The sequence below is a fragment of the Cherax quadricarinatus genome, chromosome 35 (assembly GCF_038502225.1).
Source record: "Cherax quadricarinatus isolate ZL_2023a chromosome 35, ASM3850222v1, whole genome shotgun sequence".
Classification (NCBI taxonomy): domain Eukaryota; kingdom Metazoa; phylum Arthropoda; class Malacostraca; order Decapoda; family Parastacidae; genus Cherax; species Cherax quadricarinatus.
The window spans coordinates 12,888,381-12,907,668 of record NC_091326.1 but is presented as its reverse complement, the minus strand read 5'-3'; the positions used below and the strand labels follow the sequence as shown (position 1 = coordinate 12,907,668).

At 41.5% G+C, this 19,288-nt stretch overlaps 1 protein-coding gene across 4 annotated transcripts in view; it reads left to right on the top strand.

Moving 5' to 3' along the window:
* Nucleotides 1-4,687: 4,687 nt before the first annotated feature.
* The window catches only part of LOC128695133 (dentin sialophosphoprotein), a 31,698-nt gene continuing 17,097 nt past the window's right edge, over nucleotides 4,688-19,288 (top strand). For 2 of the 4 annotated variants that reach the window (XM_053785567.2, XM_053785565.2), the window contains exons 1-2: nucleotides 4,688-4,823; nucleotides 15,802-16,031. In XM_053785567.2, coding sequence (XP_053641542.1) covers nucleotides 4,754-4,823; nucleotides 15,802-16,031 — 300 coding nt within the window. In that variant the 5' untranslated portion in view covers nucleotides 4,688-4,753. Of the gene's footprint in view, nucleotides 4,898-15,801; nucleotides 16,032-19,288 lie in introns of all 4 variants that reach the window. The other 2 variants (XM_070091392.1, XM_070091393.1) reach the window with 2 other exon arrangements.

The window sequence follows — 19,288 nt, the reverse complement described above, 5'->3', positions numbered from 1 at the left end:
CCCCGGAATGCTCTCCAGGTAGGCAGACGGTTACAACCTATACAGATGTGACAGAGTGAACAGGCAAAAGGGGGGGGGGTTGGCCTGTACATTGCAGAGTCACTTGTTTGCACAGAACTGCTTAATGCCTCAAATGATGTAGTGGAAGTTTTAGCAGTAAAGGTCGAGAACCAAAACCTAGTCATTGTGGTAGTCTACAAGCCTCCGGATGCAACATCCCAGAAATTCCAGGAACAGCTGTTAAAAATTGACCACTGTCTGGAAAATCTTCCAGCTCCTGCACCCAACATCTTGCTCCTGGGGGATTTCAACTTAAGGCACCTAAAATGGAGGAATATAGCAAATAATATTGTTGCAGTAATAACACCAGGAGGCAGCTCTGATGAAAACTCACACTCACACGAGCTTTTAAATCTCTGCACAAAATTCAATTTAAACCAGCAAATAATAGAGCCTACTAGACTGGAGAATACACTAGACCTCATCTTCACTAACAATGATGATCTGATAAGAAATGTCACCATATCAAAAACAATATACTCAGATCACAACATAATTGAGGTTCAGACATGTATGCGTGGAGCCCCAGACCGACATAATGAGACTAGTCACGAGGGAGCATTCACCAAATTCAACTTCAATAACAAAAACATAAAGTGGGACCAAGTAAACCAAGTCCTAACCGATATAAGCTGGGAAGATATACTAAGCAACACAGACCCCAACTTATGCCTAGAACAGATTAACTTGGTGGCACTCGAGGAGTAGATGTAAAATAGAAAGAGACAGGAGCTCCCTTTACAGGCGATGGAAAAGAATAACAGAGCGGCTAAAAGAGGTCAATATATCTGAAATGCGTAGGGAGACACTGGTCAGAGAAATAGCAAGCATCGAACTTAAGCTAAAGGAATCTTATAGGAGTCAGGAATCGCGGGAAGAACTGAAAGTCATAAATGAAATCGAAAGAAACCCAAAGTATTTCTTCTCCTATGCCAAATCAAAGTCGAGAACAACGTCCAGTATTGGGCCCCTACTTAAACAAGATGGGTCCTACACAGATGACAGCAAGGAAATGAGTGAGCTACTCAAGTCCCAATATGACTCAGTTTTTAGCAAGCCGCTAACCAGACTGAGAGTCGAAGATCAAAATGAATTTTTTATGAGAGTGCCACAAAATTTGATTAACACAAGCCTATCCGATGTTATCCTGACGCCAAATGACTTCGAACAGGCGATAAATGACATGCCCATGCACTCTGCACCAGGGCCAGACTCATGGAACTCCGTGTTCATCAAGAACTGCAAGAAGCCCCTATCACGAGCCTTTTCCATCCTATGGAGAGTGAGCCTTGACACGGGGGTCGTCCCACAGTTACTAAAAACAACAGACATAGCCCCACTCCACAAAGGGGGCAGTAAAGCAACAGCAAAGAACTACAGACCGATAGCACTAACATCCCATATCATAAAAATCTTTGAAAGGGTCCTAAGAAGCAAGATCACCACCCATCTAGAAACCCATCAGTTACACAACCCAGGGCAACATGGGTTTAGAACAGGTCGCTCCTGTCTGTCTCAACTATTGGATCACTACGACAAGGTCCTAAATGCACTAGAAGACAAAAAGAATGCAGATGTAATATATAAAGACTTTGCAAAAGCCTTCGACAAGTGTGACCATGACGTAATAGCGCACAAAATGCGTGCTAAAGGAATAACAGGAAAAGTCGGTCGATGGATCTATAATTTCCTCACTAACAGAACACAGAGAGTAGTCGTCAACAGAGTAAAGTTCGAGGCAGCTACGGTGAAAAGCTCTGTTCCAAAAGGCACAGTACTCGCTCCCATCTTGTTCCTCATCCTCATATCCGACATAGACAAGGATGTCAGCCACAGCACAGTGTCTTCCATTGCAGACACTGCAAGGCTCCAGGCGGACATCAACCAAATCTTTCAGTGGGCTGCAGAAAACAATATGAAGTTCAACGATGAGAAATTTCAATTACTCAGATATGGTAAACACGAGGAAATTAAATCTTCATCAGAGTACAAAACAAATTCTGGCCACAAAATAGAGCGAAACACCAACGTCAAAGACCTGGGAGTGATCATGTCGGAGTATCTCACCTTCAAGGACCATAACATTGTATCATCGCATCTGCTAGAAAAATGACAGGATGGATAATGAGAACCTTCAAAACTAGGGAGGCCAAGCCCATGATGACACTCTTCAGGTCACTTGTTCTATCTAGGCTGGAATATTGCTGCACACTAACAGCACCTTTCAAGGCAGGTGAAATTGCTGACCTAGAAAATGTACAGAGAACCTTCACGGCGCGCATAACGGAGATAAAACACCTCAATTACTGGGAGCGCTTGAGGTTCCTAAACCTGTATTCCCTGGAACGCAGGCGGGAGAGATACATGATTATATACACCTGGAAAATCCTAGTGGGACTAGTACCGAACTTGCAAACGAAAATCACTCACTACGAAAGCAAAAGACTTGGCAGACGATGCAACATCCCCCCAATGAAAAGCAGGGGTGTCACTAGCATGTTAAGAGACCATACAATAAGTGTCAGGGGCCCGAGACTGTTCAACTGTCTCCCAGCATACATAAGGGGGATTACCAACAGACCCCTGGCAGTCTTCAAGCTGGCACTGGACAAGCACCTAAAGTCGGTTCCTGAGCAGCCGGGCTGTGGCTCATACGTTGGTTTGCGTGCAGCCAGCAGCAACAGCCTGGTTGATCAGGCTCTGATCCACCAGGAGGCCTGGTCACAGACCGGGCCGCGGGGGCGTTGACCCCCGGAACTCTCTCCAGGTAAACTCCAGCATGCCAAAGCCACTTATATGCATAGCATTACGGGCTGGCTTAAAATTAACTTAAGATTAACTAAGCAATGATGTAATCAGTGATAAAACATTAATGTAAACAGATAACTATAAAATACAAATGAGTATTACAAAGACAGGTCATATACCTGGAGTTTACCTGGAGAGAGTTCCGGGGGTCAACGCCCCCGCGGCCCGGTCTGTGACCAGGCCTCCTGGTGGATCAGAGCCTGATCAACCAGGCTGTTGCTGCTGGCTGCACGCAAACCAACGTACGAGCCACAGCCCGGCTGATCCGGAACTGACTTTAGGTGCTTGTCCAGTGCCAGCTTGAAGACTGCCAGGGGTCTGTTGGTAATCCCCCTTATGTGTGCTGGGAGGCAGTTGAACAGTCTCGGGCCCCTGACACTTATGGTTGAATGCATTGCTGTACATTCAGTGGAATGGAGTATTCTGTTAGGTAGTGCATTTAAAAAATAACAAAGTTAGATTGGGTCTTAGGTTTAACATTTATGTGATATAATTATGAGAAACATTTAAGATATACAATTTATAAGGTTCAGTTATTCAGTATTTATTTGGTTTTGGGTGAGTAAGTGATCTTTGAGAAGAGACTTGAATTTATAAACAGGTAGTGTTTCTTTTATATTTACAGGTAATGAATTCCAGATTTTAGGGCCTTTTATGTGCATTGAGTTTTTGCATGGAGTGAGATGGACACGAGGAACATCAAAGAGTGATCTGTGCCTTGTGTTATGGTCATGTGTTCTGTTGAGGTTGGTAAGGAGACGTTTGAGGGGAGGGTTTATATCCGAGTTAAGTGTTCTATGTATGTAGTAGGTACAATAATAAGTATGGATGTTTTGTATGGTGAGTAGGTTTAGAGTTTTGAATAATGGTGGAGTGTGCTGCCCGTAGTGGGAATTTGTTATCATTCTGACTGCAGCCTTGTGTTGGGTAATTAATGGTCTGAGATGTTTTATTGTTGTTGAGCCCCATGCACAAATTCCATAGGTGAGATAGGGGTAAATAAGTGAGTGATATAGGGCCAGGAGGGCTGACTGTGGAACATAGTACCGTATCTTCGATAGTATGCCTACGGTCTTGGAAATTTTCTTAGAAATTTGTTGTGTATGTGTATGAAATTTGAGTCTATTATCAAGGTGGATTCCTAAGAATTTTCCCTCTGTTAGCTTTGTGATAGGTGATCCGTTTATATAATCATAATGAAGCGCTAAACTCATGAGGGTCATACAGCGCTGCACCTTATACCTAATATATTTCTTTGTATTGTAAGTGATTTTCACACAGATGAGTCATTTATCTGCTTTAACTTATGGTTTAAATAATTAGATATTACAAGGACCCCAATGGAAATAAATCACTTTGACTTTTTGGGGGGATTATCCTACGTAATTTACACATATTACTCATCTAGGTTTTCTCCTTTTTCTAAATAGCTCTTGTTCTTCTTTATTTCTTCTATTGTCCATGGGGAAGTGGAAAAGAATCTTTCCTCCGTAAGCCATGCGTGTCGTATGAGGCGATTAAAATGCCGGGAACAATGGGCTAGTAATCCCTTCTCCTGTAGACATTTACTAAAAAAGAGAAGAAGAAGGAGGGGTGTTAATGTTGCAGTTTAAAAACTGTAGTGTAAAGCACCCTTCTGGCAAGACAGTGATGGAGTGAATGATTGTGAAAGTTTTTCTTTTTCGGGCCACCCTGCCTTGGTGGGAATCGGCCAGTGTGATAATAAAAAAAAATTACTCATGTATGATAATTTGTGTAATTGTATTTGTGTGTACCTGTACCTGTACCTGTAGAAATAAAGATTATTACTTACATGGAATTACAACCCCGACCAGATTTTAGTGGACCTTAACATGGCCAACACTCACAGTAAGATTTTAAAAACATGGAGGAGCAGGTGTGCTGTTGGATATATGAATACGGCGTCAAGTATGGTTATGATGGTTTATGTTGCAGTAAGTAGTAGTTAGTGATGTAAACCATACCACGGGCAGGGATTGAACCCGCGATCACAGTAGTAGAACTACAAGTACGTGTGATAATCTTCATTTCTTCAAGTACATGTACAAGGTATACAGAACATAACTGACATCAGTGACACTACTATATAGTAAGCCGCTGTATAGCCCTTGTGGTTTAGCGCTTCTTTTTGATTATAATAATATAATATATAGTAAGCCACTTGTTATGCTCAGTATTTCAGGCAATTAGGTCAGTTTTGTCCCAGGATGCGACCCACACCAGTCGACTAGCACCCAGGTACCTATTTTACTGTTAGGTGAATATTGGACAACAGGTGTTTTAAGGTATATTCCTGGTATGATACTTGTACTTAAACTTACTATAAGGTTTTGTGGTCGCAGTGGAAATGAGTCACATCGTCTGAGTTTTTTGTGGAGTTATCCTTTGTAATTTACACAGGTTCTGTATTACCTTGACAGGTTTAATGCTTGGTTATGAATAGTAATAATATACATATGTTAATCTGTATAATAATTGTACCCCTCAAGGGAGGTTCCTTGATGATGGTGAGGGGCTTTTGATCTAGGCAATTGGATCTGTGCTCCAGTTCCTTGAATTAAGCCTGAATACCTGCCATCCCTCCCCCCACAAAGATGCTGTATAATCCTACGGGTTTAGTGCTTCCCCGTGATTATAATAATAATGATAATTGTAATCACCTAAATTGATGTGACTACTTACATGTACCTGAACCCAGGTAAACTTACTAAGCAAAGGAGGCAAGAAGATTTTACTTGGATTGTTAATCCGATGAGTTAATAACCCAGAATAACTCAATAAATCAGGGTCATCAGACTGGCTTGTTTCCACTGGGGTCTTTTAATCTTCTCCCCCAGGATGCAACTCACCAATCCATTAATGCTATGCTCCCTACCTACCCTTAAGTTAACAGGGGCAGCAGGTGTAAAGATAAGATTTTGTTTGAATTTTTAACCTCGGAGGGTTAGCCACCCAGGATAACCCAAGAAAGGCAGTGCATCATCAAGGGAATGCCTCAGATTTCCAATAGGGTCCATAAATCTTGTCCCCCAGGATGCGACCCACACCAGTTGACTAACACCCAGGAACCTACTTGCTAGGTGAATGGGAACAGCAGGTGTAAGGAAACATGCCTGATGTTTCCACCCTTGCCAGAGATTGAACCATGGACAGTGTATGAGCAAGAGCATTGCCTACCGACAAGTTGATAAATTAGACATACCTGGAATATACCTGGAGAGGGTTTCAGGGGTCAACTCCCCCACAACCTGGTCTGTGACCAGGCCTCATGGTGGATCAGGGCCTAATCAACCAGGCTGTTACTGTTGGCCGCGCACAACCCGACGTATGAACCACAGCCCAGCTGTTCAGGTACTGACTTTAGATGCCTGTCCAGCATTTTCTTGAAGACAACCAGGGTCTGTTGGTAATCTCCCTTATGTATGCTGGGAGGCAGATGAACAGGCTTCAGCCCCTGACACTAATTATATTGTCTCTTATCATGCTAGTGGCGCCCCTGCTTTTCATTGGGGGATGTTGCATCGTCTGCCAAGTCTTTTGCTTTCATAGGGAGTGATTTTAATGTGCAAATTTGGCACTAATCCCTCTAGGATTTTCCAAGTGTATATAATCATGTATCTCTCCCTCCTGCATTCTAGGGAGTACAGGTTGAGGAACTTCAAGTGTTCCCAGTAATTGAGGTGTTTTATCGCAGTTATGTGTGCCGTGAAGTTTCTCTGTACATTTTCTAGGTCAGCAATTTCACCTGCCTTGAAAGGTGCTATTAGTGTGCAGCAATATTCCAGCCTAGATCGAACAAGCGACCTGAAGAGTGTCATCATAGGCTTGGCATCCCTGGTTTTGAAGGTTCTCATCCATCCTGTCATTTTTCTGGCAGATGCAATTGATACAATGTTGTGGTCCTTGAAGGTGAGATCCTCTGATATTATCACTCCCAGGTCTTTTACATTAGTTTTTTGCTCTATGTGTGGTTGGAATTTGTTTTATACTCGATATAGTTTTAATTTCCCAACATTTTCCATATCGGAGTAATTGAAATTTCTCATCATTGAACTTCATGTTGTTGTCTGTGGCCCATTTAATGATTTGGTTGATGTCCACCTGGAATCTTGCAGTGTCTTCAGTGGAGGACACTGTCATGTAAATTCAGGTGTCATCTGCAAAGGAAGACCCTGCTGTGGCTTACATCCCTGTCTATGTCAGATATGAGGATGAGGAACAGGATGGGAGCAAGTACTGTGCCTTGTAGAACAGAGCTTTTCACCATAGCTGCCTCAGACTTTACTCTGTTTACTACTACTCTTTGTGTTCTATTTGTTAGAAAATTATAGATCCATCTACCAATTTTTCCTGTTATTCCTTTATCACACATTTTGTATGCTATTGACACCATGGTCACACTTGTCAAAGGCTTTTGCAAAGTCTGTGTATATATCTGCATTTTGTTTGTCTTCTAGAGCATCCAGGACTTTGTCATGGTGGTCCAGTAGTTGCGACAGGTAGGAACAACCTGCTCTACACCTGGAACGCAGGAGGGAGAGATACATGATTATATACACCTGGAAAATCCTAGAGGGACTAGTACCGAACTTGCACACGAAAATCACTCACTACGAAAGCAAAAGACTTGGCAGACAATGCACCATCCCCCCAATGAAAAGCAGGGGTGTCACTAGCACGTTAAGAGACCATACAATAAGTGTCAGGGGCCCGAGACTGTTCAACTGCCTCCCAGCACACACAAGGGGGATTACCAACAGACCCCTGGCAGTCTTCAAGCTGGCACTGGACAAGCACCTAAAGTCAGTTCCTGATCAGCCGGGCTGTGGCTCGTACGTTGGTTTGCGTGCAGCCAGCAGCAACAGCCTGGTTGATCAGGCTCTGATCCACCAGGAGGCCTGGTCACAGACCGGGCCGCGGGGGCGTTGACCCCCGGAACTCTCTCCAGGTAAACTCCAGGTAAACACCCGTGTTGCCCTGGGTGGTGCAACTGATGGGTATCTAGATGGCTGGCAATCTTGCTACTTACAACCCTTTCAGAGAATATAATACAAAGAAAAATGGTGAAGATCAAGAGTTTGAGGTAATCAGTCCCTCAGCCTGGAGTCGATGTGAAAAGTTTATTATGTACATCGACTCCAGGCTGAGAGAGTGATTACATCAGGTGTAAAAATACATGCACAATGTTTCCATTCATCTGGGATCAAACCTGGTCCTTGTGTGTGTGAACTGAGCCAACAGTGCCACACTCCTTAACAGAGGGTCTTGATGTCAGTGAGAGACCCTTTTGGGTTTAGCACTTATGTTACTATTCTGATGTAAATTAAAAAAAAATTTAAAAATACTGTACATAAATATTGCATTTGAAAAGCCTATGGCATGCACAGCATTTTGGACAACATAGTTTAGGAGTAAAACTAAATACTAAAAAGATTATATACCTGTAGCACAGGGTATCAACCAGGAGAGAAAATAGTAGTTAAAAAGCAAATTGCACAAATTTTCACATTTTCAAGCCAACTCAGTTGCTTCGTCTTAATCTATTTGAGTTTAGATTCAAATTTATTTTTTATATTTATTATATTTTCAAAAGGCTGAATCAGATGAGAAGCCATTAACAGGTATAGACTACTTTTCTGTTTGTGGATAAACTGAATGCTTTCTTTAGCACCGTTACTACTACTACTTCTAGTACTACCAGCACTGTTCAACATGCCAACATGTCTCAAAGATTTGCCTAACATGGGCCAGTAGGCCTACTACAAGGCTTCTCTAAGAGTTGCTTTATTTCTTGTAACACCTGGCTGTGTTCATCTCTTTTGCCTATAAATTGTGCTGCTTCCAGGTATGTATCAGATTTAATAAACCCTGCCTCCCAAGCAAAATAGTATCATCTTTATTAAGTTTCCATTTGCTGTTTGTGTATATGTATTTATTAGTTATAACTTGGCATTTCCATAATATTACAGGACTTGCCTGGTATGGGCCAGTAGGTTTATTGCAGTGATCCTCTGTTCTTATGTTGGCTAAATGGTTTCCTTTTACTATAGTTTGTCTTTTTACATATTCTAATATCCTGTTTTGACTCTTTCACTGTAGTGACCCCTGAAATTAAGAGTCTCATCAGTGTTGTAATTTTAAAAGAATCTGAAAAGGTAGGGAATCTTTTCCAAAGGCAATGACATCAAAATTGCAAAATTTGATGTAAAACTTTCAGAATTATGCAGGTACAGTGGACCCCCGGTTAACGATTTTAATCCGTGCAAGAGGGCTCATCGTTATGCGAAATAATCGTTATGCGAATGAATTTTCCCCATAAGAAATAATGGAAATAAAATTAATCCGTGCAAGACGCCCAAAAGTATGAAAAAAAATTTTTTTTACCACATGAAATGTTAATTTTAATACACACAAACTGAAAAAGGCATGCACAATTAAATGACACTTACTTTTATTGAAGATCTGGTGATGATTGATGGGATGGGAGGAGGGGAGAGAGTGTGTTAGTGTTTAGAAGGGGAATCCCCTTCCATTAGGACTTGAGGTAGTAAGTCCTTTTCTGGGGTTACTTCCCTTCTTCTTTTAATGCCACTAGGGCCAGCTTCAGAGTCACTGGACTTCTTTCGCACAAGATATCTGTCCATAGTGGCCTGTACCTCTCGTTCCTTTATGACTTGCCTAAAGTGTTTCACAACATTGTCAGTGTAATAATCACCAGCACGGCTTGCAATAGCTGTGTGAGGGTGATTTTCATCCATGAAGGTTTGCACTTCAAGCCACTTTGCACAGATTTCCTTAATCTTTGAAGTAGGCAACTTCTTCAATTTCTCTCTCCCCTCCTCCGAAGCAATTTCCTCAGGTGTGGCCTCTTGCTCTTGAAGTTGATCTAGCAGCTCATCAGTGGTTAGTTCTTCATTGTCCTCCTCCACCAACTCTTCCACATCCTCCCCACTAACCTCCAACCCCAAGGACTTTCCCAATGCCACAATGGATTCCTCAACTGGCACAGGATTCTCAGGGTTAGCCTCAAACCCTTCAAAATCCCTTTTGTCTACACATTCTGGCCAGTTTCTTCCAAGCAGAGTTCAAGGTCCTCTTTGTCACTTCCTCCCAAGCCTTACCTATAAGGTTTACACAATTGAGGATATTAAAGTGATCTCTCCAAAACTCTCTTAGAGTCAGTTGAGTTTCTGAGGTCATTACAAAGCACCTTTCAAACAGAGCTTTTGTGTACAGTTTCTTGAAGTTGGAAATAACCTGCTGGTCCATGGGCTGCAGGAGAGGAGTGGTATTAGGAGGCAATAACTTCACCTTAATGAAGCTCATGTCCCCATAAAGTCGCTCTGCCACGTCTGTAGGATGACCAGGGGCATTGTCTAACACCAGGAGGCACTTAAGTTCTAATTTCTTTTCAGTTAGGTAATTTTTCACATTGGGGGCAAATGCATGGTGTAACCAGTTATAGAAAAATTCCCTAGTGACCCATGCCTTACTGTTTGCCCTCCACAGCACACACAAATTATCCTTGAGGACATTCTTTTGCCTGAACGCTCTGGGAGTTTCAGAGTGATACACTAATAAAGGCTTCACTTTGCAATCACCAGTAGCATTGGCACACATCAACAAAGTAAGCCTGTCTTTCATAGGCTTATGTCCTGGGAGTGCCTTTTCCTCCTGAGTAATGTAGGTCCTGCTTGGCATTTTCTTCCAGAACAGGCCTGTTTCATCACAATTAAACACTTGTTCAGGTTTCAGTCCTTCAGTTTCTATGTACTCCTTGAATTCCTGCACATATTTTTCAGCCGCTTTGTGGTCCGAACTGGCAGCCTCACCATGCCTTATCACACTATGGATGCCACTACGCTTCTTAAATCTCTCAAACCAACCTTTGCTGGCCTTAAATTCACTCACATCATCACTAGTTGCAGGCATTTTTTTAATTAAATCCTCATGCAACTTCCTAGCCTTTTCACATATGATCGCTTGAGAGACGCTATCTCCTGCTATCTGTTTTTCATTTATCCACACCAATAAGAGTCTCTCAACATCTTCCATCAATTGCGATCTTTGTTTCGAAAACACAGTTGAACCTTTGGCAAGAACAGCTTCCTTGATTGTCTTTCTGGTGCCCACAATAGTAGCGATGGTTGATTGGGGTTTCTTGTACAGCTTGACTAGGTCGGCTATACGCACTCCACTTTCATACTTATCAATTATCTCTTTCTTCATCTCTATAGTAATTCTTACCCTTTGAGGTGTAGGGTTGGCACTAGAAGCTTTCTTGGGGCCCATGGTCACTTATTTTCCAGAAACAGCACCGAAAATACTGTAATAATACGAAATATTCCGAGTGTATGCTTGGATGTTACCGCGGAGGCTGGCTGGTAAACAATGGGACGGAGCGGCACATGTGAGGCTGGCTGAGGGCACATTGGACGCGTCTCGGACGAAAATCGGTATGCGGGTTTTTAATCGGTATGCGGGGCAAAAATTTTGCGATAAAAGTAATCGTTATGCGGAAAAATCGCTATGCGATGCCATCGTTATGCGGGGGTCCACTGTACAAAGTTGGAGGTTGAGGAGTGCAGTACGCAACTGCAGTTTTACCTACTTTGAGGCCTAAAATGGGCCTCAAAGTGGGCAACATAGTTCTGCCCTGTAAAGTGCCCAGAAGTTAGTAATTTGGCCAATTTTTCACAAAATTAAAAAATTCCTGTTTAAAAACAGCCCAGAATAAACACTATAGGCATTCCAGTCACTAAGGCAACCTTTCCTCTTTGTTTATACAAAACACCCACTGCACAGTCCTGGTCTCTCATGTCTACACCAAAATTAACTGCTCACAGTATATTTGAGGGCACTGCAACTAATATACAGTGGACCCCCGGCATTCGATGGCATCAGTATACGTTAAATCCGGTATTCGATACATTGTATTACAAAAATTTTGCCTCGCCGCTCGTTAAAAAACCCGCCACACGCGATTTGTCCGGGACGCGTCCACGTGAGTGCCAGTGTTTACAAGCCAGCCAGTGTGCTCGCATCTAAGCATACATTTGGTACATTCCATATTATCACAGTGTTTTTGGTGCTTGTTTCTGCAAAATAAGTCGCCATGGGCCCCAAGAAAGCTTCTAGTGCCAACCCTGTGGTAATAAGGGTGAGAATTAGTATGGAAATTAAGAAAGATTTTGAAGGGTTTGGGGCTAACCCTGAGAAGCCTATGCCATTTGTGGAATCCATTTTGCCTACTTCGAAAATTAAGGAAATGTGTGCAAAGTGGGTTGAACTGCAAACCTTTATGGATGAAAATCACCCTAACACAGCTATTGCAAGCCGTGCTAGTGGCTATTACAATGACAATGTTGTGGCCCATTTTAGACAAATCTTAAAGGAATGGGAGGTACAGAGCTCTATGGACAGATTTGTTGTTTGACAGAGGTCCAGTGACTCTCAAGCTGGTCCTAGTGGCATTAAAAGAAGGGAAGTAATCCCGGAAAAGGACTTGCTACCTCAAGTCCTAATGGAAGGGGATTCCCCTTCTAAATATTAACAACTTCGACACTCTCCCCTCCTCCCATCCCATCAATCATCACCAGATCTTCATTAAAGGTAAGTGTCATGTATTCTATTGTTAGTAGAGTACTACTAACTGTGCATGTCTTCTTCAGTTTGTGTGCATTAAACTTAATATTTCATGTGGTAAAACTTTTTTTTTTCATAGTACTTTTGGGTGTCTTGCACAGATTAATTTAATTTCCATTATTTCTTATGGGGAAAATTAATTCGCCTTCCGATAATTTTGGCATACGATGAGCTCTCAGGCACGGATTAATATCGTATACCGGGGGTCTACTGTATGTTTGTGTGAGCGACATTTGCCTCAGAAACATGTATACAAGTGGGAGACATTGAAAGGATTAATTCTTACTTGAATTAGAAAGGTTCAGCTTGAGGATGTGCCCAGCATGGGCCAGTAGACCTATTGCAGTGATACTCTTTATTGTATGTGAGAAGGGTTGGGTTTGAGAAGAATCTGCTTAACATAGGCCAGCAGGCCTGTTGCTGTGTTCTTCCATTCTTATTTTTTAGTAATATAGTAGGCTTTAGCATCTAAAAAGTTAAATGCATAAAAGGTGCAAAATGTGCCTGAATGTGTTCAAGGGGAGCAGCTGCTACCCCTTCCTTCCTTCCCCTTGGCTATGCTTCTTTATTTAGACAATTGTAACCTTGATAATGAATGGTATATCATCAAGAATAAAGCTGCAGATTCAGAGTAATATCTCATACAGTATCTGATCTTTTTTAGGGTAGTCTAGTTCCTTCAAGGGGGACCCTTGATATAGGTGAAGGGCTCTTGATACAAGGAATTGGTACAGTGGACCCCCGCATAACGATGGCATCACATAGCGATTATTTCGCATACCGCTTACTTTAATTGCAAAAATTTTGCCTCACATACCGCTTAAAAACCCGCTTACCGATTTTCTTCCGAGACGCGCTCACATGTTCCGCCGGTGGCATTGTTTACCAGCCAGCCTCCGCGGTAACATCCAAGCATACAATCGGAATATTTCGTATTATTACAGTGTTTTCGGTGCTGTTTCTGGAAAATAAGTGACCATGGGCCCCAAGAAAGCTTCTAGTGCCAACCCTGTGGTAAAAAGGGTGAGAATTAGTATGGAAATTAAGAAAGATTTTGAAGGGTTTGGGGCTAACCCTGAGAAGCCTATGCCAGTTGTGGAATCCATTGTGCCTACTTCAAAAATTAAGGAAATGTGTGCACAGTGGGTTGAACTGCAAACCTTTATGGATGAAAATCACCCTGACACAGCTGTTGCAAGCCGTGCTGGTGACTATTTCAATGACAATGTTGTGGCCCATTTTAGACAAATCGTAAAGGAACGGGAGGTACAGAGCTCTATGGACAGATTTGTTGTGCGACAGAGGTCCAGTGACTCTCAAGCTGGTCCTAGTGGCATTAAAAGAAGAAGGGAAGTAACCCCGGAAAAGGACTTGCTACCTCAAGTCCTAATGGAAGGGGATTCCCCTTCTAAACAGTAAGAAGATAATGCTCTCCCCTCCTCCCATCCCATCAATCATCACCAGATCTTCAATAAAAGTAAGTGTCATGTAAGTGTGCATGCCTTTTTCAGTTTGTGTGTATTAAAATTAACATTTCATGTGGTAAAAAAAATTTTTTTTCATACTTTTGGGTGTCTTGCACGGATTAATTTTATTTCCATTATTTCTTATGGGGAAAATTCATTCACATAACGATTATTTCGCATAACAATTACCCCTCTTGCACGGATTAAAATCGTTAACCGGGGATCCACTGTATTACCCTCTTTGAACCAAATTTGATTGCCTACTGTTCCCCAAGTGCTATATGAGCCTCAAGTTTTGTGTTCTTCAATGAATGTGCTAATACACTGTCACTGCTATCTTCTTGCAGACGGGTAGTGGAACGGCTTTTTTTTTTTTATGTGAGCTATGTATTGCCTGTAGTATTGACTATTTAAAACAACCTTGTGCAGAATGCCTGATAATTATGCAACTGGTATTGCTATAATGGTAGGTTCATTTTACCCATGGTTGTGTTGTATTTTTGTAAGAGCTTTTGTAGTGTATGTTTGGGGGTCTAAAATGGATTAATCTAATTAACATTATTCCTTATGGGAACAAATTCGTTTGGTATCGGCAGTCGAACAGCCTTCTGGAATGAATTAAGTTCGTAACCCGAGGTACCAATGCATTGTATTAATGTAGATACAGTATTGTATTGATTGTAGAAACAGTATTGTATTGATTTCAAATACAGTATTGTATTGATTGTAGATACAGTATTGTATTGATTGTAGATACAGTATTGTATTGATTGTAGATACAGTATTGTACTGAATGTAGATACTGCATAGTATTTTACTGAATGTAGATACTGTATAGTATTTTACTGAATGTAGATACTGTACGGTATTTTATTGAAAGTAGATACAGTATTGTATTGAATGTAGATACAGTATTGTATTGTATGTGGGACAGTATTGTATTGAATGTGGATACAGTATTGTACTGACTGGATACAGTATTGTACTGACTGTGGATACAGTATTGTACTGAATGTGGATACAGTATTGTACTGAATGTGGATACAGTATTGTACTGAATGTTGATACAGTATTGCAAATTAGTGTCCCATAGCTCAGTTGCTAGTGCACTCAGCTCACACACTGAGGTCCAGGAGTCAATCCCTGGTACAGGTGGAAACAGTAAGTCTAGTTTCCTTGGGACATCTGTTGTCCATGTTCACCTATCAATAAAATAGGAACCTGGGTGTTCGTCAACTGGCGTGGTTCTCATCCTGGGACAGAATTGACCTAATTTGCCTGAAATGCTTTGCATAACAAGAGGCTTTCTATATAGTACAGGTCGGCCATCGCTAATCTGACATCATTGGGATCTGTAGTGTACCAGATTAGTGTGTCTGCTGGATTACAGAATGGTTAGGTTAGAATACACTTAATTAACCACTCAATAGAGAGACTGCTACATCTTCCTCATTTTCGTCACTGCTATCCTCCACTGGCTTGTTACTGTGGATTTACAACCATCTGCACAATTTCTGAGTCAGTATAATGATGAAATCTGAAATTATGCTAGCCGAAATTAGTGCCGGATTACTGATGGAACCGGATAACTGACTGACGGATTAGTGATGGTCAACCTGTACTGTAGTATGTCATTGATGTCAGCTAGGCCTGTATACCATATACATGTACTTGTAGAAATTATTATTATTATTATTATTATTATTATTATTATTATTATTATTATTATTATTATTATTATTATTATTTTACAAATACAGTCCTGTGTTATTGTATCTAGTATCTGATTCTTGACTTTCAGAAATTGAAGTTGAATTCAAGAGGAGGGGGAGAGAACTGAACATTCCAGTATTGGGCTATATTCTCTATGTGAGACGTCTTCAGATATTACTCAAACACGAGGAGATAGTTAAGAGTCATCTTGTGACATTAGGAAAGCTCTGGAAAGATATTCTGTGCTATAAGCCATTCCACCTTCACATCGATTTCCATAAAGCCATTATAAAATTGTATATAGTAACCAAGTTACTGGTAAGTGATATGGGTAATTTCTTGTTATTATACTCCTGGGAAGTATTAAATTAGAAAGGTTATACAACGCTTTGGAAACAGAAGGGGGTAATCAGGTTTGATTCATGGAGGAAGGGAGTATGTTTTACTGTGATAGTAATATCGGACACTTCTTTGAGTGTAATAGTAATAATGGACAGTTTTATAACCAACGGACTTAGCTCCTTTCCAGATCAGTTGACCCAGTGGATTTTGTCCCATTTTTCCAAAGTCGACGTTCATTACTGTATTTCACGGCTTATAAGACTTGTTTTAGTTTCAGTGGCTCGGCATCAGACGTAACTGGGAGAGCTACAGCCCACCCCACACCCCAAACTTATAACTACCATCAGACCTTAAGTTTATAGGATACAGGGTAGTTTTTGGAGACATTTTATGGAAAAAAAAAAAATGTGCCTAATAAACCATGAAATACAGTAAGTTGAACGTTGAAAGTAGTAATACTTATTGATGTGAATGCTGTGGATAGAAATTTTCAAGAAGTTGAATGGCTTCCTTCTACTAGTACCATATCAGCCAGGTTGTAATGGCTGTGTGGGCTTGTGGGTCGCTGGCATAAACAGCCTGGTTAACCAGGTAGTCAGTAGGTAAGCCTGGCCTCAGATCAGACTGTGATCGAGCTGATCACAGGGAAAACATTAACAGGTGTATCAACTATTATTCTATAGGTATCCCTTGCCCCATGCTATAGACATTCCAAGTCCATGGCACATAAATTGAAATCTCATACAGCAAACCCAACATGTAAAACATAGGGATGAGTTCTGAGACTTGTAAATTCAGCATTTCTAATGTTTACCAAAAAAAAAAAAAAAAAAAAACGGTAGCTTACAGCACATGTGCCAAACAGCTGTACAATTTGGTATACTTTTGAAGAGCTTTGCGAGTTTCATTACTCTCGGAGCATGGCCATGGGCCAGGCTCGTTTGGTGCTTGCCTGGTCAACCAGGTTGTTGCTGTTGGAGGCCCACTGCCCCCCACATCCATCACAGCCTGGTTGATCTAGCACCTGCTGAAGATACTTGTCCAGTTTCCTTTTGAAGGCTTCTACACTTGTTCCAGCTGTGTTTCTGATATCTTCTGGTAAGATGTTGAATAGTCTGGGATCCCAGATGTTGATACAGTGTTCCTTTATTGTCCCCACTGCACCCCTGCTCCTCACTGGGTTTATTTTGCACTTCCTCCCATATCTCTCACTCCAGTATGTTATGGCAGTGTGCCGATTTGGGACCAGGCACTAGAGTACTTTCCAGGTATTTATTATCATGTATCTCGCTCTCCTCCGCTCCAGTGAGTACATGTTCAAGATTTGAAGGCGTTCCCGGTAGTAATCTGATCAAAAAACAAGTGGCAATGGTTGGGTGAGCGGTAGTCCTGTATGACATGGGCCAGTAAGACTAATGCAGTATTTATCTTTTTTATATTTTTATTTTAGGCAAGCAGTGGTTTGGTATTTACTGTAGTTGTGTATGAGCAGGAATAGTTGGCCAAGAGGAGAACCTGCCTAGCATGAGCAGGTTGGTCAATGCAGTTCTCTTCTGCTCTTATTTAGGAGAGCACTAGTTTTTCTATAGTTAATTGTTTATAAGTGGTGAAGGATGGGTGGGAGTAGGACCTACTTAGTATGGGCTAATATGCCACTGCATTGTTCCTGTTCTTATGCAGGAAAGTAATTGTTTAGTAATAGTAAATAGTAATAGTAATGTTAATGAGAATGGTTGGCTGAGAGTAGAGCCTGCCTACCATGGGTCGGTAAACCTGTTGCAGTGCTTCTTTGTTCTTGTGTGAAGATGGTGTTATTGCAGTAGGGATGTATGTATATGTAAGTGGGAACAGTTAGGAAGAGTAAGACTTGCCTTCCACTGGCCAGTATGCCTGCTACAATACTTTTTTTTATATTATAACCCAATTTTGAGCAGTAATTAATGTAATATGGTTAAAAAATAAATGGGGATTGGTGAACACACAAGAGCAAAGTTACAGAGCATGTAGGAAATTGCTGGCAAAAACAGGGTCACTGCATGTAATCGAATCTTAATATAGTAAAGCCACATAAATCAAGGGAAACCTATATTTATAGATAGTACTAAACCAAAAAGGGTTATATTTGCACTTAATTGGTACATAAACCAAATCTTCAAATGGGCCACTCAAAACAATATGAAGTTCAATGAAGACAAATTTCAACTACTCAGATATGGAAAACTTGAGGAAATTAAAACTATGTCAGAGTATACAACAAATTCTTACCATACAATAGAGCAAAAAAGTATTGTGAAGGACCTGGGAGTGATAATGTCAGAGGATCTCGCCTTCAAAGACCACAACAATGTATCTACCGCATCTGCTAGGAAAATGATAGGATGGATAATGAGAACCTTCAAAACTAGGGAAGCCAAACCCATGATGATTCTCTTCAAATCTCTTGTTTCTAGGCTGGAATACTGCTATACACTAGCTGCCCCCTTCAAGGCAGGGAAAATTGCTGACCAGGAGAGTGTACAAAGAACTTTCACGGCACACATAAGTACGATAAGGCACCTAAATTACTGGGAACGGTTGAAGGCCCTTGATCTATATTCCCTGGAGTCCAGGCGAGAGAGAGATACATGATAATATACACTTGGAAAATCCTAGAGGGATTAGTACCAAATTTGCACACGAAAATCACTCCCTATGAAAGCAAAAGACTTGGCAGGAGATCCAACATTCCCCCAGTGAAAAGCAGGGGTGCCACAAATGCACTAAGAGACAACACAATAAGTGTTCAGGACCCAAGACTGTTCAGCTGCCTCCCAACATACATAAGGGGGATTACTAATAGATCCTGGCTATCTTCAAGAAGGCACTGGACAGACACCTAAAGTCAGTACCTGACCAACCGGGCTGTGGTTGGTACGTCAATTTGCATGTGACCAGCAGTAACAGCCCGGTTGATCAGACCTTGATCCACCACGAGGCCTGGTCTCAAACCAAGCCGCGGGGGCATTGACCCCCGAAACCCTCTCCAAGTAAACTCCAGGTACCAAGGAAGCATCTAATTCTTTTAAACCATTATACATGTACATGTATACTCAGTGGTCAGTCGTCACGTGAGGTCACAGACCCTGAGCTGCTTTGGGGATTAGTGTGGACGGTTACAAAGCATGGCTTGCTTCTGCAGTGTTTTAAAAATTGAGGTTGGAGAGTTGAAGGAGGAGGTCTTGCTTCTCCAGGAG